The sequence below is a fragment of the Fusarium redolens genome, assembly GCF_020744475.1.
Source record: "Fusarium redolens strain MPI-CAGE-AT-0023 chromosome Unknown BKA55scaffold_30, whole genome shotgun sequence".
Classification (NCBI taxonomy): Eukaryota; Fungi; Ascomycota; class Sordariomycetes; order Hypocreales; family Nectriaceae; genus Fusarium; species Fusarium redolens.
Window position 1 is genome coordinate 170,108 of NW_025763693.1, and position 20,665 is coordinate 190,772.

Sequence of the window (20,665 nt, forward strand, 5' to 3'; positions counted from 1 at the left end):
ACACTCAACAACCATCTGCTACCTACTACTGGCCAACAGACGCAATTCATCATGTCTGCGCCTACACAAAAACCCCACGAGGCTCTGGTACGCCAGAACCACACTGTCGACTGCGTTAACTATTGCTGATATGCTGATCAGGCCGCCGATACCTTTGACGACAGTGACTCGACTTTCTCTGGCGTAAGTTCAGCGGCGAGTATCCCAATAGCGCCAAACAGCATGCGCGATATTGCACTGAGAGTCAGAGCTAAACCACAGACCGATTCAGAAAGTTTAGAGTCACTTCGATCCAGCGTCTTGCGGTTCCAAGAGGAGAATGGACGAACATATCATGCCATGAGCTCTGGCAGTACGTCACTCCAATTAAATTCACTTTACATGACTAAAGCTGGATGCAGAATACAACTTTCCCAATGATGCGTCTGAAAGTGATCGTCTAGGTAGGTATATTGGGATACCTTGGTTCATGTTACGTGCTGAGTCTTGGTGAAGATCTGCAGCATAATCTCTGGCTACTCACCCTGCAAGGAGAGCTTGGTCTGAGTCCGAAGATAAAAGAGCCTGCCAAACAAGTCATGGATGTTGGCACTGGAACTGGCATCTGGGCTATCGAATATGGTATGCAAAACAGGGCTGGTAGTTTAGTAAATGACTGACACCAAATGTAGCTGATCTTCACCCAGAAGCTCAGGTATAATCCACCTCTCCTTTATGCTAGTTCTCTGTAGCTGACTTTTTAGGTCGTTGGCGTTGATCTCAGTCCCATTCAACCTTCACTGTACGGCTACAACTTACTGGCATAGTCAGTGAGGCTAACCTCCTCATTAGGGTCCCGCCAAACTGCATCTTCGAGATTGACGATCTCGAAAAAGAATGGACCTGGTCAGAGCCTTTTGACTTTATCTTCTGCCGCGTCATGACAGGATCCTTCGCCGACATGGAAAAATTCGTTCAAAATGCCTACGAGTGAGTTCACCTTCAATAAACCACCGCTCGTCTCCCTAACGTGTGACAGTAATCTCGAACCTGGCGGCTATCTCGAAATGCAAGATCTAACATATCCCATCGCCTGCGATGACGGAACACTCCCCCCAGATTGCGAAGTGCTCCGCTCTGGTCTTCTAAGTATTGAAGCCAGTGCCAAAGCAGGAAGGGCTATCAACCTTGCTCCCAAGTACAAGAGCTTCCTTGAAAAAGCTGGGTTTGTGGATGTGGTGGAGAAACAGTTCAAGTGGCCTATTAACGAGTGGCCTAAGGATAAGCACTATAAGGAATTGGGGAAATGGTCTTACGCTAATATTAACAATGGGCTGGAGGGTTTGTTACTAGGGTTGTTTACGAGGTTTTTGGGCTGGAGTGCGGATGAGGTTCGTGTGTTTTGCATCGCGATGAGGAAGCAGCTGCGAGATCGAAGTATTCATGCTTACATCCCGGTGTAAGTCCATATCTTCGCTTGATACTCCCGTGGTCTCGTGCTAACATTGGCATCTATAGATACGTGGTCTACGGAAGAAAGCCACTGGAAGAGCCTGTAACCAAAGGCTAGGTAATAGAACCCAACTGGTCCGCGTGTCTATCATACGGCGCATATTATACGTCTTTCTCTACCATAGGGCGAAGTAGTATTTCTCATTTCCATAAGTTTCGTTCTTCCAAATCCCGTCACAAGTCAGTGCACACGTTACATAAAGACATTCAAAGCTTTTTCAACATATTCGTCACCCGCTCGAATAATTGGACTAGTCCAAGTTACCAAGCTTCCGTGAAAAGTCGATAGTCTCCGTAATGCCATTCTCCAAGCTGATCCAGTCTCTCCCAGCCCATTTTTTAAGAAGCTCGGGTGCAATATCGTTCTCAATCTTGTAGCTTAGGACAGGGTCTCCGGGCACAAAGTCTTCTTCGAAGTCCTCCTCGGGATATGCTTTGCGCAAGATGGCAAGAACATTATTCCAGTTGAATGACTTGGCCAATGCTGGGATGCGAGCACCTTTGACATCTGGGTCGATAGCTGCTGCTACGTAAATGACAGCTGCGTCGGAGACGTGAGTGTAGTAGACTACCGGGTTAGCTTATTTAACGTGAGTGAATATATCGTTGTCAACTTACCTGTTGTGTTCTCGGTAAGCGCATCTGTTTTGCCAAGGTATAATTGCTGAAGGAGTTGAGTAGGCATGGGCCCATAATGTCTTGCATGTAGAGGATCACCCAGAGTCCAGCATGGGCTAACCGCATTGACTTCCCAAGGGACCTTCTCGTCTTTGGCAAACTTCCATACCGCCTTCTCGGCCTCAACTCTGGCGCCCAGGTACACTGGAAGAATGCGGCTCAACTCGTATGGCGGCGGTGCCTGTGCGACCTTAACAAGATCATCATTCCACGTGTCCTGCGTGATAGTCTTTGTCTCGCCGGGCTTGGGCCATACAGCTGACCATAATCCAGCTGCTACAACAAATCGCTTGACCGAAGGCTCCTTGGCAGCAGATCGGCATACAGTCAAGGCAGCTTCGATAGCTGATGCAAAACCAACGTTCGGATCTGGTGAATAATCGCCGATGTTGGCGAGATGAATAATAGCCGAGACGCCTTTCACCGCCCCATCGAAATCTCCAGGCTTTGATGTGTTTGCAACAACCAATTCCACCTCTCCTTGGTCGGCATGCGGCTTGACAGCTGGATGTTCGAGCAGCCACTTGCTGTATGAAAGATCTCTGACTGTTCCGCGCACTTTGAAGCCTTGTTTCAGAAGCTCTATGACCACATGGCTGCCGGTGTAACAATTCGCTCCCGTCACGAGGACCCATGAACCTCGGGGAATAGCCGTCGGTAAATTGCTCATGTTAGCTGGCACTTTTCAGTGCGGATCTCCTCAATTTTGCCGTATGTAAAGAGCTCAGAGATAGTCAAAATGGACAGAAGACGGTCGTAAGAGTCAAGATATGATGTATCTTGATCGTCAACATCGGAATCGAGGAATAAGATGAAGATGGGACGATATATGGAGCATTGATCCCCGCCTTCTTAGCGTGAACCCGGAATTTTCCAGCTTCCGCTGTCGCTAGCTTGCGGTGAGCCTGAAATCTAAATGAAGCGATCGCTTCTGGTTCATTAGACCGAGACTAAAGATTTTAGCGATGATGCAGATGACGGAATTTCGGGTCACAGCCGCTGAGCATACTTATTAAACCTGATGATATACACAGTTACATATAGCAGTATTACCTTCATATTCTCTCAATCGTGATTATTTCATATCTTCCCTCAATTAGAGCAGTTTCTTCCGTCCATTTTGACTCAGGCGGGGCTGAAAAATTGGCTCAAGGTTCACAATGAATCGATTGGCGTCAAGGATTATTACGATCGGCTACCTAGCTTCGTCTTAGCAACGAGTTCGTGACCATTCAGGATCCGAGCTCCATTACTCGACTCCCCGGGTTCTTGATCCCGGAAGCTTGGTCTTGTAATAATAGGCTAATGCTCCCGGAAATTCTCGTTCCAGTGGGTTACTTGATGTCGTGGTTCGTTATGACAAATGCTTTCCAGGGTCTTGTAAGCTCGGTTAGCAGTTTGCGCGTGCTATGGGACTTCGGGCTATTATTCGGATAAATTGACGGCCTGACTCATCTAGTTGCAGGGCTGAGTGAGATGATCCAGGGTAGGATGAGGATGATTATCGGCATGATTGTAAAAGAGTGTATAAGTAGAAGGCTTTCAATATAGAGTCATATCTATTTCTCTCCCAGCTCAAGTATATCAGACTCCACAACTGCCCCGACGTTCACAATGGCAGCTACGTCGCCTTATGAAGCATTTCGTCAAAATCACGGCAGCGCTGTTCATCCCGAGTTTCCTAACCCATCCACGCTATATCCTACAATAAGTGATACTGATGGATCAACCCTTTATGAACAGCAATTCTACCGCCTTCGCACTGCCGTCATCGAACGTAATGATACAGTGGCCCTAGAAAAATATTTGGAAAGCGCACCTTGGGCTGTCAAGAGAGGTCATGCCTTGGGGATGTATTATGACCCGTTTATTGTGGCAGCTAGACATGGAAGTCTCGATGCGCTCAAAATGCTCTTGGACCACTACTCCACCCTCATCAAGCCCACTGGGAAAACTGACCTTGATGGTCGCTGTTGTCGAGTGTTGAACACGGCAGCTCATTGTGGCCGTCTTGAGGTAGTGAAGCTTCTACTCGATGACCCTCTTCTTCAGGCTGATATCCACTTTAACTGTCAAGGATTCACTCCGATTATGATAGCTGCCGACGCTTCGTATTGGAAAGATCATCTTGAGGAAAAAGAGGCAGTCATCAACTTCTTGCTTGATCGAGGTGCCCGCGCTTCCGATGCAGAATACATATGGGACTACTCTCTTGACCCCATTACTGGCGAGTCTAAAAAGAAGCAGGTGCCAATCTTTATGGCTTTGAACTCGGCCGCAGAGTGGGCAGGGGCGGATTTGATCCGGCGGCTCATTGAGAGTGGCGCTGATCCCCACGTCAAGCTGATAGAGGATACAGAGTTCGCAGTTCGCACGGATATAACAATTATCTCCACCGCAAGTCGATGTGCGAATGTTGATGCTCTCAAAATCCTGCTTGATTGCGCAAGCAAAGCAGGTGATGTGGCAGACGCAGTATCTTATCGCGATAGTTGGGGAAGCATGCCCCTTCACTGGGCTTGTCAAGTCTCAATTGAAGAAAATCCCCGTGAGGTGTCTGCAATAGTTATGGAGGAGAAAGTGCAACGAATCATCACAATTCTTGACCTGCTGCTGGACTGCAACCCAGAAACAATCAACGCACAAGACAATGCTGGGAATACACCATTACACTATGCAGCCAAGAACTACAGCAATTATGGACAAGAGTATACGGCCATCTTTCAGTACCTTTGTGACAGAGGTGCTGATTCCAGCCTTGTTAACAACAAGAGCGAAACCGCATTACATTGCTTATGTTGCTATGATGGGGGACTACCGATCGATACAGCCGCCATCGGAATTTTACTCGACCATGGAGCAAAGGTTACAGATACAGACGATAACGGAAATACGACACTGTACTTGGCAGTCAAGAACCTAGAGAATCTTGATGCCATCGCGTTTCTGCTTGATCATGGCGCAGGGGTAGTTGCAAAGAACCTGAAAGGAAACACACCTCTCCATGAAGCAGCAACTGGGGTGTTTTGGCCTGGAATAGTAGAAGGAAGGCTTAACGCCATGGTTGATATACTTCGAAGGCTCCAAGGGGATGGGGGACATTTGATGGATGAATTGAATGCGGAGGGCAAGTCTCCTCGGCAGATTCAGGATGAAGTAAGGAAGGACTTCAGAGAGAAAATGTATGATATTGAAAGCGAAAGGAGTCTGTGGGAATTTTGAATATGAAGGACTGAGAAGAGGGACGATGTGTTGGTTAGACTTCGTAGAAGAGCTTCCAAAAGATACGGAATCTGGTATTTGGCCAGAGACGGTTATCGCATTCTCGCTGGACGGGTCAGTCCTAGCGACAGCATCGTTATACAATTCGGTTTGGCTCTGGAACACGTCGACAGGCGCTCAATTAAGAAAGATCATATGCGAGGAAGGGCTAGTCAGAGGTATTAGCGTCTTACCCGATGAGCTTGTCGTTTCAATCTCGAATCCCCCTCGCTTCCTCAACGTTTGGAACGACACGAAACTTCGAATCCGCCGATACCGGACCACCAGTACCGCTGGAGAATTTTCACCAGGGCGCGTGACATGTGACATTGGACTCAGCTATGATGAAAACTCAGTTCAACAAGGTTGTAGGCTGCATCGCAAGAGGGAGATAGACCTACTGCCAGAACTTTCAGCATACAACTTGTATTCTGGGCTTATGTTTCCTGTTCACAGCTGTTGGAGATCTTGAAAAGCAATAGACCTCATTGTTTCTTTTTATAGAGAGAAATCTTTGTGTAAGAAAAGATAGCACGACGACTATTGTGAAGGGATACAAGAGGCTGAAGAGGGAGAAATTTGAGGCTGTTACTTTATATTTTGAAGTTGTACATTGCAGCTTCGACGATATGAAAATAAAAATGCGCCATTGAATATCTACAAAGCTACCTGCTAGCGCTGGTATTTCACTCGGGCTTTGTAGCATACACCGACCAACTATTGCATCGTTAGTTCAACACTTGATATGTTCAGTTGGATACTCACATCGGCCAGTATGAATGAATGTTAACGTTCTTGATATCCTTTCGCACATCAGTCAAGAAAACCTCGACTTCCTCTTTACTCCAGCCAAGTCCACCCTGGCCATCTGGACGTGTAAAGACAGCGAGACTCAAAGCTGCCAAAGCATCCAATGTGTTCTGCTGGGCCCAGGTGCCTGTCAACACCATTAGTAACTGCTGAGGAGAAGTTGCTGATAGGGCTAAACTGACCAATCTGCTTATGCTTGGGATCCTTGGGCCACCGGTTCAAAGGCCACTTGCGCTTGACAATGTTAACATCTACAAAGCCAGCTGCCTCAAGCTGATCCTTGTACTTCAACGCGCTATCCATAGGACGTCCGTTCTTGGTGAAAATATCGTGTAGAAGCTCTGACCACTTGGACAATGCTGAGTCTTTTGTAAGGGTATCATCGTCGGAGAGGAGAGGATAGATAATGTCAATCATCTCTATTCTGCCTCCAGGGTTGAGGTTACTGTTGATACGTATCAGACTTGATGAAATCGGCAGGGGAGAGGAGATGGCGTACTTGTAGCCTTCACTGAAGAACTTGGGCCAGTCGAGGATAGAGCCTGTGAGAAAGCGAGCAAAGACAAAGTCGAACTTGTTGGAGTAGTCCCATGACTCCTCGAGATCGTCTACGTAGAAGGAGGCGTTGGGTGGAATGCTTCAAGCTGTTAGTTCGCTTCATTATCAGGGTAACGATGACATACTCCGAAGGCTGAATTGGGCTCAGGTCGACGCCAATGACCTAGAAAGTCAACGACAAGTTCGGAGTCGTGATTGTAAAACCCACCTCACACTCGGGATGCTCATCAGCTATCCAATATGTTAACATCTTGCTTATTTTTTGCTGTAGCTTGCAGTACTCACCAAATTCGATGGCCCAGATTCCAGTGCCACAGCCCGCATCAAAGGCCCGGTTGAGCGTCTTGGGCAAGGGAGCTGCGTGTAGTCTTTCGTCGAAAGTGAGCAGAAAAAGATGATGTTGAAGATCTGCGAGGATATCTGATTAGATCGGTAAGTAGGAAGAGATAGTCTGGTGTACCTAGTCGTTCGTTCTCAATCTATCTGATGTCAGTATCAATTATCGCGTGGAAAGCGAACAAGTCTTACCTCGTCATTAGGAAGTGCATAAACTATGTCAATTAGTTCAACTACTTGTCGTCCTACGCATCCTCAGTTCTCACCTCCATCCTTGTAAGCATGATATGTCCTCCCATTTTCTTCGCGATATCTCAGAATACTCGATCTTAGTGACGTAGTATCACTAGCATTGTCCTGTCGCGCGTTAGCTACAGCGGTTCATGACATAATATCCACTTACGTCTCCAAGGGCGGAGTCCGCATCAGTGTCATCCTGAGCCGCCTATCCACCCGTTAGCAAGACCCTCAAGCGTCCTCAGCCACAGTAGATCCATACATGCTCATCAACAGCAAGGGGGTCCTCGTCCGCGCACATAGTCAAGGGTCGATTTAGTGTTTGACGTTGCGTTAGATCAAAATGGCGGTCGGCACGAGTGGGGTTGGAAAGACGGATGATCTATCACCGGTCACGTGTGATAAGAGTCACGTTCCAGTCAGTGTCGCGATAACATCAAGACTAGCATCAGATCGGCTAGACCAGAATCAACATCCCTGTAGATATTTAATGCCCAGAGCGGGGTTTGAGTGATATTGTCAGAACCAACACACGAATCAAGAAGCAAACAACGGACCCAACAAACCAATCACTCGTCAGTGTCTATGCCCAGCATGTCTCACGCTGAGAAAACGCAATACGATTCGTTCGCTCCCAAGTATGCTTCTGTGGAGGAGTTGCCCTGTTCGAAACTGGAGGGGCAGCTTGTGAAGAATGCTTTGGGGGATTGTACTGGTTTGAAGGTTCTGGATCTTGGCGGTGGAAGTGGACTTCATGCTAGGAGGGCAATTGATGCTGGGGCGAGTGTTGTTGATGTTGTCGATATCTCGCCTGAGATGATGAAAGCGGGTGAGGAGATTGAGAAGAGCCTCGGACGAAGGGATCGCATTCGTTGGTTAGAGGCTGATGTCACCAAGCCGGTCACTGAGCAAGTCAATTTGGAGGAGGGCTACGACATCGTCATGGCCAATTGGGTTTTCGATCATGCTACCTCCGTTTCCGAGTTGAGAAGCATGTATGAGAATGTCGTCAAGAACTTGAAGCCTGGAGGCAAGTTCATCGGCGTGAGGTCAAAGAGCATCCGCGCCGAGTACATGAGCTACGGGAAATACGGGGTCACCTTTACCGATGTCACTGAGATTCCGGGCGGCTTGAGGTACCAGGTCAATTGTGTGACTGAGCCGCCGTTCTCGTTCGAGGCTACTTCGATGGAGTCGACTTACTCACTGTCCGATGATATCGGAAAGGAGCTTGGACTGGTTGAGATACAGGTCGCCCCAGCTGCGGATACTGAACTTGTGAAGAACAATCGCGAGTTCTGGGAAGACTATCTGAAGGATCCCAACTTTGTCGTGGTAGTGGCTAAAAAGGCATAAAGACTTTTTCGTTATGAGTTATGCTAGTACACGATATCTACTCCCTGTTCCCCATATACGGAAATGTTATCCTTTGTCCCTTCTCCACGATAGCCTGCAGATACAACACAATCAACTCTTCAATTCCTTCCCTCCTCGCCTCCTCAATCCAATCATTCAAGTCCAGCTCCCGGAACTCGCCGCCATATGTCTTTTGCATATAAGAAGCGAAATCTACAGGCGGCACCCTGACACCGCTCGAATAATGCTTGAAAGCCACGCCGGCGTGGGTTCCCTGCGAGGATATGACAAAGTCAGCAAAGGAGCTGGCGACATCTGTGACAGGTAGGAAGTCAAAGTAACCGCCGACATTCAGGCTCGATACACGCGGTACAGCATTAATGAGCTTGGAAAATCGTAGTAAAGCGTTGAGTGCATCTTCGATAGGAGCCTCATCACCAATAATAGCACAATGCCGATGAATTGAGACAGGTAAATCCCGTTCTGCACTCGCTGCCGCTGCTTCTGACAGTTTCTCCAGGAAGACTTCGGCTGCCCATTTGGCTGCTGTAAACCCTTCCGACCCATCTGTGGGAGGTTGGTGATCTCTGACACTGACTGGTGGAAGAGCAGCATTTGCGCTAGAGTCAAGCAGCGTAACGCGGTTTGATGAGATATAATGGATAGGAATCCGGCGGCCAAGAGCGAAGAGACCCATCTGTCGCGTCGACTCCACGTTAGGTGCTCGAAGGGTTGAGTAGTTGTTCAGACAATGTCCTTGAGCGCCTGCGAGGATGATAGTATCGACATTCGCTTGAAGCTTCTGGTAGGTATCGTTTCTGAGCCCTAGCATTGGTTCACTTAGGCTACCATGGTATAGTGTGACGCGATCATCCTTGAGGTGACTAGCATCAGAGTCTGGGTCAACAGCGATGCAGTGGATACGTGCAACTGACGAGTAGTTGAGTATAGATTGGACAATATGCTTCCCCAGGAATGATGTCGAGCCTGTCATGAGAATCTCAAGACCAGAGTCTGTCCTGACGGGAGTTGCATCGCGAGAGTAACTCAAGTCGATGGAACGAGGTAAAGCTGTCTCTGCCTCCCAATCAATTACATCAGGCACATAATCAGAGCTTTTTTGTCGCGTGACTAGACCAGCCATTCCGGCCAGTGTGCTGGAGCGATACATGTCGCTGAGAGGTAATGTAACACCCATTGAGATCTCGATTGCACTTCGAAGCCTGACGAGGAGCAGTGAGTTGCCTCCAACATGGAAGAAGTCTGTGTCAGGCTCAGGTCTCGTGTTGTTGACAAGGCCCGATTGAGATAGAACGTTGTGCCAGATGAGTCTCAACTCTCCTTCAACAAGCGTTGGTTTCCTATCTAATGTTGCTTTTGAAAGATCAGGGGATGCAGGCGATGTAGGTAGAGGCAAGGCTGCAATAGCACGACGATCAACCTTTCCACTGCTGTTCAACGGCAGCTTCTCCAGTGGTATGACCATTGCAGGTCTCATGTACTGAGGAAGCGGCAAAGTGTTTGCCAACTGCTGTAAAGTTGACACCTCCATAGAAGCATCCGGGGCCAGCACAACATGTGCAACAAGGAAAGCTGGATCGCCACGAACAGTGACAATAACATCCTGTAAACCCTCCTTGAACTGATGTAGCATGACGTTGGCGACATCATCAAGATCGACGCGTAGTCCACGGAGTTTGACAGTTGTATCACCATCCATACGACCCATGAACTGAAGACCGCCATCAGCACGGATGAGGCCTTTATCGCCAGTGCGATACATCGTAGACCAGCCCTTCTTAGCGTGTTCAGCGGTCGAAAACGGGTTCGTCACGAACTTTTGAGAGGTTGACTTCTCATCGAGATAGCTGAGCGCAACGCCAACACCTCCAACGCAGATCTCCCCAGTGAGCCCTTGTGGCACAACGTGTCCACTCTCATCAAGGATGTAGATGGAAGTGTTGGGATTCGCTGGGCCAACAGTCGAGTATACACCCTCATCGTAATCACTGCAGAGGTCAATGGTCTTCATGGTGGCACAGCATGAGATCTCCGTGGGACCGTAGCAATCGGTGAGAGTCGGAGGTTGCTGTAGCGTTCTGAAAGCGGCTTTCAGCTGAGCAGTGATAGCTTCACCACCTGAAGTTGCGTTCCTCCAAGAGTGCATGGACCTAACGGATTGACCTCCATGGCGTAGAAGCATAATATACTCAGTCGGAGTTCCCAATGTGAACGTTACTGCTTCATCAGCCATGAGGTTACTCAAAGCGAGAGGATCTCCTCGGCTTGCACTGGGAGCTATAACAAGAGTACCACCAAATGTGAGTGCCAGGAAGGCTTGGGCAAGTGACATGTCAAAACCAAGAGCACTCTGCTGAAGAACAGCCTCTCGACCTAGAGAAAGCTTCGAGCTCTTGGTGGCGACATAGTTGATGATTCCTCGTGGAGAGAGTCGAATACCCTTTGGTATGCCTGTCGACCCGCTTGTGAAAAGGATGAAGGTAGTTTCATTGCCGCGCTCCAGGTTGGCTGCAGCAATGGTCTCAGTGATCTCCGACGTGTCCGCCACGGAAAGTATAGATGCCCCAGCAAAGAGACCCTCAGCACGTTCCTTAGTGGCTGCTTCGCAGAGTATCAAGTCAGGTTCGACAGCCTCAAGAATAACCTTGAGACGCTCATCAGGTAACTTGCCATCCAAAGGAACGTAGATGCAACCAGAACGAATGATGGCTAACATGGAAACGACCCAGGATACAGTCGGCTCGCAAAGAACAGCGACTGATGAACCAGGCTGTTGTTGTGACTGGATGATAGAAGCAAGGTCGTGGACTTTGCTAGCAAGCTCTTCATAGGTGAGCTGGCCGTCGGCATCTTTGATAGCGATATCATGAGGGTTATTTTCGATCGCCTCATCCAACTTCTCTGTTAGCGTCGAAGGCCATCCGTAGTCCACCACCTTCCCATACCCAAGTGATAGTGCCCTGTCAACACCCGCTTGATCGTAAACATTGATGCTATCCAGCGTCTTCGTTACATCCCGCGATGCATCATGCAGCAATGCCAGATATGCAGACAATAGAGTGTCAGTCCCTTCTCTCGTATACAGATCTTCCCTTGCAACAACTTGTACGTAAGTCGTGTCGTTGTTCGGTGTAACACTGAAGGCAAGATCATAAGGGCTTTGAGCATCAAAACCATCCTTGAATTCCAGGCTACTTCCACCTAGGGGAATCTTGGAGAAGTTTCCTTGCCGGTAGTTCATGGCCACTTGGAAGAGTGGTGTACTTGTTGACTCACGAGGGACGTTCGCCTTGTCGAGGATCACATCGAAGGGAACGCCCATGTTCGCTTGCGCTGTCCGATAATGCTGGGCTGTTTCTGTGACAAGATCTGAGAACTTCGCATCATTCTGTAGGTTGAACCGGAGGGGCAGTAAGTTCAAGAAGAAGCCAATGGTCTGTAGGCTGCTTTCGGTGCGATTGGCGTCCGTGACACCGATGCAGATATCCTCAATACCGAGAAGCCGGTTGAAGAGTGTTTGTAGAGCAGTCAGATAGAAGTAGAAAGGCGTGATACGCAGAGACTGGCTTGCTAGCTTGATCTGATCCGATAGTTCGCACCCAATGTCGATAAGAGACTCGACGTTACGATATGTTTTGGGAATGGGTCGTGACTTGACACGAGCGAAAGGGAACAGTGGAAGAGTGTCTGCAGGTGGTGAGTGCAAATTGGTCCAGTATGAAATCCTGTCATTCATTTGACCACTCTCAATGGCGCTTCGCTCCTCAACTGAGATGTCCATATACTGCTTTGGTGAAGTGTTGAGCTTGTGGCCCATGTAGACGGCGTTCAGGTCCCGCAGGAACAGATGCATACTCACGCCGTCCATTGCTATGTGGTGGTACGCGATAATGATAGAGTGCTCCTCAAGTCCATGAGTCACGACAATAACACTGAGGACATCTCCGTCAGCGAGTTGCCAAACATGGTTTCGCCAATTCTCGACTTCGCGGTCCAGGGCGTGACAATCTTCGTCTTTCACGTGTTTGAGACAGTCCCTCGCCGAAACAAGGAGACCTTGAACGGGCTCACCACTTCCCGGCCGTGTGAAGAAGCATGTTCGCAAAGAATCATGGTGGTTTGCAACAGTCGATATGGCCCTCTTCAACCGTGGGAGCTGAATGTTTCCGGTGGCTTTATACACGTAGACGCAGTTATAAGAAGTATCATCTTTGGAGAACTGACTTAAGAACCATAACCTATATAAAATTTAGCTAAATACATACTGTATACTGCCATGTGACATCTACCTCGACTGAGCATACGATAGCTTCTCGACTCTCTCCAGCTCCTTCTCCTGCTTGACCTCCTCTTGATGCTCCGTCTCTCCAACTGTACTGGGTGGGGTTGCGTGACCTGATCTAACAGGACTTGAGCTACCGTCACTAGATGTCCCGGTTGCTGAACCGTTGGCTGCTGAGTCTGACTTGGACGCATCGCCAGTTTCAGACTTGCTCTCCTGCATCTTAGCTGAGAGGTACTTGTTCGCTGCATCAGCGCAGATATCCTTGGCGTTGTCGCCGCTCAATGTCTTGAGAACAGGGACGTCGACGTGAACTTCCTTCAAGAACCATGAACGAATCTCAACGGCCAAGAGAGAGTCAATACCAACGTCCAAAAGAGATGCCTCCACGTTGAGACTGTCTGGTGTCATCTGCAGCATCGTCTCGACCTTGGCTCTGAAGGCGACAAGAAGCGCCGCGGCAGCCTCTTCTTCTGAGCTAGCAGCGTCCAGTCGCTCAAGGATACGGATGTTGCTCTGGCCTGCTCGAGAGGCGTCAAAATCCTTGGATCCTTCCTCCTCACGAACAAAGTGTGAGAAGCGAGGGTTGTTGACCCAAGGAGGCCGAGCCTTCGTAGAGGCTGTGTAGTTGAAGGGCTGAATACCAGAGACCATCTCAATAGTGTCATCCTCTGTCACACCAGGCTTACTGGCAGCAACAGCTTCAGCAAAGATCTGATGAGCATCGGACTCTGAGATAGGCATGTAGAAAGCCTTCTTCAGCCGCTCCATCAGTGTAGGGCCTTTAGCAGCGATGTATCCCACATCAGCTACCATACCTAAAGCCATGACTGACGCAGCAAGACCTCGCTGGCGTCTCTGTTGGGCAATGGCGGCTTGAAACAGAGACGCAGCGTTGTAGTTGGACTGACCAGCATTGCCAACAACAGAACTCATAGATGAGAACAAGACAAAGAAGTCAAGCGTCGGCTCTGAAAAGATCTCGCTTAGATGAATAGTTCCATCAACCTTGGGCGCAAACACATCGCTCAGCGCATCAGGCTCCATCTTGACGAACAGCTGATCCTTCAGAACAAGTGCGCCATTGCAAACACCACCAACAGGCGGAAGATCCTTGATGGAATCGCAAACAGTTTGTACAGAGTCACGCTTGGACACGTCCATGGGGTACACTCTGACAACGGCGCCCAGGTCTTCCATCTCTTGCAGCCAGAGTTGGTCGACTTGGGCTCTGCGACTGGTGAGGACGATGTACTTGGCGCCGTTCTCAACCATCCAGCGACAGAGAGAGCGACCAAAGTCTGAAACGAGTCCGACCATGAGATAGGTCTTGTCGGTGGAGAAGAGGCCTTGTCCGCTGATGGGGCGGATGGTCACGTTGACGGGTTGGGGCTTGGTCCAGTCGACGATAGTGCGTGTGATGTCGAGGATTGGAAGTGAGGTGATGTCTTGGGCGGGGACGGTTGTTGGATTTGATGAGAGGTGTGATTGACGGCTGAACTGATAAGCAGTCTCAAGTAACTCAGCAGTTTTGGAGGCCAGTGAATGCCTGGGCTTGAAGCTGATGTTCTCATACAAGTGGGAGAGATGCTGCTTGATCTTATCGTCGATCTTCTCGGAGAGACCGAGGAAGTGACTGATGCCGCGAGGGAGGACATGTTGAATTGTCCTGATAGATGCTCTGGGGTGAATGAAGATCGAGTCAGACTGTACCTCAGAGCTGGCGAAGATAAGCTTGTGAGAAGCCTGGGCAGTGAGAGCATTCTGTATGTCAGTGCTTGCACCGTAGATGAGAACACTGCCATCCTTGGTAGTAGGTGCAGCTGATAAGATGGTCGAAAGGATGAGAGATGCGGCCAGGTTTAGAGCCATGCCGGCCAAGAGTTCAGTCGGTCCTTGTGTAGCTTCTGTCTCTGGAACGACAAAGACATCTGTTGCTAGGGCAGAGACTGTCGAACTGTGGCGAGGAACAATGGCCATTGTGAGTCGGTCACCACTCTTACCGATACAGAGGACTCGTGCATCATCCTCGCAGAAGGGAAGTGAAAGCGACTGCTCCACTTGGATATTGGCAATGCCATCACCAGTCAGGGACTTGGCCCAAGGTGCCTTCTCTTCGAGACAGAGACCACCTTCAGTATCGGTCAGAACAACCTCGGTCTCGCTAAGAGAAACCTCCTTCGTAACCCTTCGCCTCTGTGAGTTCAATCGGTTATTCCGCTCTTGATCAGGTACAACTCTTGGAATCGTCACAAGACCATCTCTCAACAAAACCTCAGGCTCTGTACTCCACAGCATCGGTGTCTGAGTAAACTCAGCTGACTTGCCAAGCTTGAGCTTCAAGAACGCCTCAACCACCATCTTCGCATCCACGCCCGAGGCCTTGGGAAGATCAAGGAACTGGAGGTTCAGTTGAGGGAGTTCATTGATGATAGCGCGCCCAAGACCGATTGTCATGTTGGTGTAGGGATTCTCATCAAGACGACCGGCTGTGAGCCAGAGAACATGCGATGAGTGAGAGAACAGAGACTGGAGGTTTCGAAGACGTGAAGAGGTCATGGGAGTTGAGAAGATGGGCTTTTCGAGCTCGGTGAGACAGATGACGGATGTTTCACCGCTGAGATGCTTCTCCGACAGGGAGTCGATACTGTCAACGATTGTGACTTGATCTGCAACTCTGGATGCAAGACGCTGAATACTCTTGACAACTCTTGAAATAGGGAGAGTCTTGCCACCGATGATCAAAAGCCGCTGCTCCAGAGGAATCTCATCTAAAAACGAAAGTGGCTCCTGCAGCATAGTCACCCTCTCATCCGCAGCTTGCGACACAATGACAGAGCAGACATGCTTCAGCGAGTCAGGCAAGTCAGTGACATACTTGTCCGCTCCTGTGAAGCCCGAATCTCTCAATATCTCATCCCACTCCGTCAGCCCAATACCTGGACCGCGAGTTCTTCCCTCATCGACGCCAAGCCACCATCCAGGCAAACCGCCCATGAGAAACATCATCTGGAGGTAATGGCCTGTGACTTCAACCATGATGAGATAACCACCGGGTTTGAGAAGTTTGCGAACGTTGGTCATCGTCTCGTTGAGGTTGCGAGTGGCGTGGAGGACATTCGCGGCTAGAACGACATCTTGACTACCTTCGGGAATGCCCTGGCCTGTTGGATTGTTCTCAATGTCGAGGACCTTGTAGTCAAGACGCTTACTGTGTGAATGGAAGCGAGTTTTGGCGGCTTCGAAGAATCCAGCTGAGATGTCGGTATACGTGTATCGACCATACGTGTCTCCGATGGCGTTGAGGACTGAGTTCGTCGTTCCACCAGTACCAGCTCCAATCTCAAGGATATTAAGACGTGGATATCGATGAGACAGGTTCTGGAAGAGTTCTGCAACGATTCTGTTCAAAGGTTGCATAGCTCGACCGTCTGTGTAGAGGTTGCTCAACATGTTGTCAACCAGCATGACCTCCAGCAGTTGAGTATCGGATGTCATAACGCCGACGAGATTCCCAGCTACAGCGTGAATGAGCTTGAGATCAGCTTGCTCAGGATATTTATGCTTGTAATCCATGATCAATTCCTCGGTATCATCAAACCACTCCTTCTGCGCAGTTGGATGCTTGCCATCTCGTGTCTCTTGCAGCACCTCCTTCGCAGCCTTGTAAAAGGCTTGATGGAACCACTTCCAATCCTGTATATCTGTATCTGACAGATGGTCAAAGACCGTTCTGATGAAGTAGAAAGACGTGCGGTCGATAGCTTCAGCGAGTGCAAGCTCTTGCTCATCAGGATTGATCTCATCGAGATTCTCAGAGGAGTCCAAGACATCAGCGCGCCAGATTGTCTTGGAGAACATGTGTCGATCATCCGAAGAGCTCGCCTCAGTGAAGAGCTTCAAGGTGAGACCTTCAGCTTGCAAACCGGTCTTGCCATCTGGGCTGATGATGTGTACATCTCCTCTGAAGGTGTTGGACGTTGTTTCAGTGATGAAAGTGTCAACGTCAAAGTTGATCTCGCCTGGTACTCCCTCGTAGTTGGTGCTAGGAGCAATCGCAAGCCTGTCAATCTTGACAGGTAGATACGGTGCCCAAAGTGCTCCACTGAGAGGGGTACACATGGCCGCGATGATGGAGTGGAATGCAACGTCCAAAGGTCCTGGGTGCATGACATACTGGTCGCCGACTTCTGACTTGTCCCAGGTTGCCTTTGTCGTAGCATATCCCATGGTTCGCTGAACAGACTTGAGACCTCTGAAGAGTCCTTGATAATTGAGACCGATGTTCAGAAGCGAGTCGTAGTACTCTTGAGTATCGACGGGTGTAATGCCCGACTTCCCAGGTGCTCGTGGTGGAAGATCATAGTCTGAAGGCTCATCAAAATCAATGGTGATTAAACCAGTGCAGTTCCTCTCGAGCGTCCCTTCAGCTTCGGCAGGACATGTATGACAAGAGAATTCTCCATGAAAGACATCCTCATCAACATGACCGCCAGTCTTCTTGACAGAAAAGATAGACTCAATACCCGGATTGTTTTCCTCAATGGTCAGCGCTCGAGGGATAACAAGATCGCGGATCTCGACAAGCTTGACTGGCCTTGATCCAGAAATTTCCATAGCGGCTTGAATAGCCATGGCCATGTATCCAGATGTCGGAAAGAGAGCCATGCCCTGGAAAGCGTGTCCGCGAATCCAAGGAAGTTCGTTGAGGCGGAGAATGTTGCGCCAACGGATCTCAAACTCTGAATCGTCTGGGGTGCGACGACCGAGAAGTTCATGTGGAGCTTTGTCGGCGAGACGGTAACGGCGAGAGAGCCGAGACTCTTTCCAGTGGACCTTGTTGTGGTTCCACGTGTAAGATGGGAGTCCCTTGATCATACTTGGCTTGCTGGCCTCAGACCCATGGATTGCTTTGTAGTAACCAGCAAAATCCACATGAGATCCGAGATAAGCCCAGACGTAGCCAATTCCACCCGAGAAGGCTTCGGCATCGTCGTATGCACGTCTCAAGAAAGTGGCATACGGAAGAACATGACCCAAGGCAGTCTTCATCGTCTGTGAAGCAGGGCCCTTCAGAGCTGGGTGAGGACCGATCTCGAGCGAGAGGTTGAAGGGGCCAGCCCTCCACAGCGAGCACTCTAGCGCCTCAGAGAAGAGGACTGGGCGAACCATGTTGTCGATCCAGTATTGACCGGCGAGAGCAGAAAGGTCATCTTCATCGTCGAGCATATCCGCGTTGCCGTAGACTGATGAAACCCAGATACAGTTATTCGAAGGAGGGTTGACAGTGATGTTGCATGCCTTGAGCGACTCAAGGTACGGCTCTGCACAAGCCCTCATATGATGTGAGTGATACGCCGTATCAACCTTGAGAAGACGGGCAAAAGTCTTCTGACCCTCGAGTATCTCCTTCGCTTCCAAGATAGCATCTTCGTCGCCAGAGATAGTAGCGCTGGAAGGAGAGTTGCTAGCAGCGAGACTGATTCGTCCCTTGAACTGCTCTTGGTCGCAGAATGCTGTTGCGTCTTCAGACCCCATGCCTACAGCCATCATGGAGCCTTTAGAACCAGATGGCCCAGAGGCATGTTTGGCGTAGAGACCTCGGTAGTAAGCAATGCACATTGCATCAGTGGCTGAGAGGAGACCTGCAGCATAGACGGCAGAAATCTCGCCTGAGGAATGACCGACGACAGCGTCGAAGTGAACTCCAGCTGAAGCGAGAACGTCCACTATAGCGATCTGAGTAGCTGTGCAAAGAGGCTGAGAAATAGCAGCCTCACCAATGCGGGACTTCTCCTCATATGCCATCAGCTCATCCATGAGAGACCACGTCGGTGCATCAGGAATGCCACAAAGAGCATCTTGACACTTTTTTATCGACTCCCGGAACTGATAAGACGTCTCAATCATGGTTTTACCCATGGACGCCCACTGCGCTCCCTGGCCGGTGAAGATGCCAAGAATCGCCGGTGGCTCGGAGGAGGAGCCTGGTCCTTGAATACCAATCTCAGCGCCAGTCTTGGACGTCTCAACAGCGGAGTCAAGAAACTCGAGAAGCTTGTCCCTGTTCTCGCCGGAGAAGAATGCCCGTCTGCTGAAGACGCTTCGGCGTGTTTGTGTGACGAACGCCACGTCTTCGAGGTTGGCGTCTGGATTGGCTCGGATGAAGTCTGCGTACTTCCCGACTGTTGTTGCGAGTGAAGACTCAGTCTCAGCGGAGATGACTAGAGGGCCAACGAACTTCTCAGACACCGGAGCTGTCGCGAGTGCAGCGGGCTCGTAGTTCTCGACGATGGCGTGGACATTGGTGCCACCAAATCCAAAGCTGTTCAGACTGACTCGTCTGGGACCACTATGAACTTCTGGCCAAGGCATTGCTGCAGTAGGGACTTGAAGTCGGTCGTAGAAAGGTTTTATGGATGGGTTCAGCGTGTTGAAGAGCAGATTGGGTGGGATAGTGCCATTCTGTACTGCCAAAGATGCCTTGAGTAAGCCAGCCAAACCAGCGCAGCCCTCGGTATGTCCAATGACTGTCTTGATGGAGCCGCAGTAAAGCTTCTCCGCATCCTCGGATAACGTTGCATCGTCTGCAAAGAATGACTGTCGAATAGCGCGTGCCTCAACTGGATCACCAGCCAAAGTGCCCGTACCATGAGCCTCAAAATACTGCGGTCGATCTTTGATAGGATCCAACCCAGCATTTCGATACGTTCGACGGATCAGGGCTGATTGTGCAGCAGCAGAGGGCATAGTGATACCAGTCGTGCGACCATCACTGTTCATTCCCGTCTCACGCACGATGCACTCAATGTGATCGCCACAGCGGATAGCCTCTGACAAAGGCTTGAGAATGACAGAGGCAACGCCCTCGCCGCGAGCGTAGCCATCTGCACCAGCATCCCACATACGACTGCGTGATGTAGGACTCAGCATGTGAAGCTTTGACTCAGCTACGTAACCCGCTGCGTCGAAGATGAGATTCACGCCGATGGCTATAGCGGTTGTAGATTCGCTGCTGCGAAGAGACTGTGTTGCAAAGTGTAGCGCTGCAAGAGATGACGAACAAGCTGTGTCCATAGTAACTGATGGTCCGCGAAGATCAAAGTAGTACGACACCCGATTGGAAAGAATACTCTTTGATGTCCCTGTCGGATGATATCTGTTGATAATCTCAGGATCCCTCGACTGAATATCATGATAATCACCCGTCATAACACCCAGATACACCGCCGTCAAAGACCCCTGCATCTCCTCAATAGTATACCCCGCAGCCTCAAGCGATTCATAAACCGTCTCAAGCGTCAATCTCTGCTGCGGGTCCATACCATCAGCCTCAGCAGGGTTAACATTAAAGAATGATGCATCAAACAAGCGACTGTCTTCTTCGAGAAGGTAGCCTTTGTTGCAGACGTCTGTGGCGCCGTGGTGCTCGCCATCTTTGTTGTAGAAGGCTTCGAGGTTGAGACGGTCTTTGGGGAAGTCGCGGAGACAGTCTTTGGGGGATTTGAGGAGGGACCAGAGTTTGGAGGGGGAGGATGCTCCGCCGGGGAAGCGACAGGCTGAGCCGATTACGGCAATGGGCTCGCCTGGGGAGGGCATGTTGGTTGAAAGGTTGGGTAGTGAGTGCAGTGCCGT

General features: G+C 49.8%; 6 protein-coding genes across 6 annotated transcripts; 3 read left to right on the forward strand and 3 right to left on the reverse strand.

Moving 5' to 3' along the window:
* Window positions 1-51: 51 nt before the first annotated feature.
* On the forward strand, window positions 52-1,549 carry BKA55DRAFT_697783 (S-adenosyl-L-methionine-dependent methyltransferase; the record flags this gene model as incomplete). The annotated part of the gene is made up of 9 exons (XM_046200436.1): window positions 52-87; window positions 142-352; window positions 402-443; window positions 496-621; window positions 672-694; window positions 744-781; window positions 832-969; window positions 1,019-1,438; window positions 1,498-1,549. The coding sequence occupies 9 exons, from the start codon at window positions 52-54 to the stop codon at window positions 1,547-1,549; spliced, it is 1,086 nt and encodes a 361-aa protein (XP_046041724.1).
* A 43-nt stretch (window positions 1,550-1,592) lies between these two features.
* On the reverse strand, window positions 1,593-3,003 carry BKA55DRAFT_255081 (uncharacterized protein). Its single transcript, XM_046185392.1, has 2 exons — window positions 2,110-3,003; window positions 1,593-2,059 (listed from the first exon to the last, which is right to left on the reverse strand). Exons 1-2 carry the CDS (start codon window positions 2,837-2,839, stop codon window positions 1,743-1,745), a joined length of 1,047 nt encoding a protein of 348 aa, XP_046041725.1. The 5' UTR covers window positions 2,840-3,003; the 3' UTR covers window positions 1,593-1,742.
* A 768-nt stretch (window positions 3,004-3,771) lies between these two features.
* Window positions 3,772-5,912, forward strand: BKA55DRAFT_681315 (ankyrin repeat-containing domain protein; the record flags this gene model as incomplete). The annotated part of the gene is made up of 3 exons (XM_046198246.1): window positions 3,772-5,374; window positions 5,430-5,798; window positions 5,887-5,912. The coding sequence occupies exons 1-3, from the start codon at window positions 3,784-3,786 to the stop codon at window positions 5,910-5,912; spliced, it is 1,986 nt and encodes a 661-aa protein (XP_046041726.1). The 5' UTR covers window positions 3,772-3,783.
* A 70-nt stretch (window positions 5,913-5,982) lies between these two features.
* Window positions 5,983-7,733, reverse strand: BKA55DRAFT_255127 (S-adenosyl-L-methionine-dependent methyltransferase). Its single transcript, XM_046185393.1, has 12 exons — window positions 7,634-7,733; window positions 7,538-7,579; window positions 7,401-7,491; window positions 7,327-7,349; window positions 7,259-7,277; window positions 7,084-7,218; window positions 7,007-7,029; window positions 6,924-6,961; window positions 6,740-6,877; window positions 6,423-6,685; window positions 6,196-6,367; window positions 5,983-6,147 (listed from the first exon to the last, which is right to left on the reverse strand). Exons 1-12 carry the CDS (start codon window positions 7,670-7,672, stop codon window positions 6,117-6,119), a joined length of 1,014 nt encoding a protein of 337 aa, XP_046041727.1. The 5' UTR covers window positions 7,673-7,733; the 3' UTR covers window positions 5,983-6,116.
* Window positions 7,734-7,965: 232 nt separating this feature from the next.
* Window positions 7,966-8,727, forward strand: BKA55DRAFT_546506 (S-adenosyl-L-methionine-dependent methyltransferase; the record flags this gene model as incomplete). The annotated part of the gene is made up of 1 exon (XM_046190925.1): window positions 7,966-8,727. The coding sequence occupies one exon, from the start codon at window positions 7,966-7,968 to the stop codon at window positions 8,725-8,727; it is 762 nt and encodes a 253-aa protein (XP_046041728.1).
* An 18-nt stretch (window positions 8,728-8,745) lies between these two features.
* BKA55DRAFT_719516 (putative hybrid PKS-NRPS enzyme) lies at window positions 8,746-20,629 on the reverse strand (the record flags this gene model as incomplete). Its single annotated transcript, XM_046200970.1, has 15 exons — window positions 8,746-11,644; window positions 11,681-11,850; window positions 11,887-11,994; window positions 12,025-12,314; window positions 12,348-12,503; window positions 12,534-12,553; window positions 12,608-12,727; window positions 12,770-12,904; window positions 12,938-12,986; window positions 13,038-16,501; window positions 16,538-16,726; window positions 16,760-17,397; window positions 17,431-17,923; window positions 17,966-18,166; window positions 18,200-20,629. The coding sequence occupies 15 exons, from the start codon at window positions 20,627-20,629 to the stop codon at window positions 8,765-8,767; spliced, it is 11,343 nt and encodes a 3,780-aa protein (XP_046041729.1). The 3' UTR covers window positions 8,746-8,764.
* Between the last annotated feature and the right edge of the window lie 36 nt (window positions 20,630-20,665).

What these genes read in the sequence shown, in the direction of transcription:
- BKA55DRAFT_255081 (XM_046185392.1), bottom strand. Translation starts at nt 2,839, where the DNA reads ATGAGCAATTTACCGACGGCTATTCCCCGAGGTTCATGGGTCCTCGTG. An exon ending in GCTTACCGAGAACACAACAG is followed by an intron (nt 2,060 to 2,109) that starts GTAAGTTGACAA and finishes CTAACCCGGTAG; the next exon opens with TCTACTACACTCACGTCTCC.
- BKA55DRAFT_255127 (XM_046185393.1), bottom strand. Translation starts at nt 7,672, where the DNA reads ATGTGCGCGGACGAGGACCCCCTTGCTGTTGATGAGCAT. An exon ending in CGGACTCCGCCCTTGGAGAC is followed by an intron (nt 7,492 to 7,537) that starts GTAAGTGGATAT and finishes AACGCGCGACAG; the next exon opens with GACAATGCTAGTGATACTAC. An exon ending in AGCCCAATTCAGCCTTCGGA is followed by an intron (nt 6,878 to 6,923) that starts GTATGTCATCGT and finishes AACAGCTTGAAG; the next exon opens with CATTCCACCCAACGCCTCCT.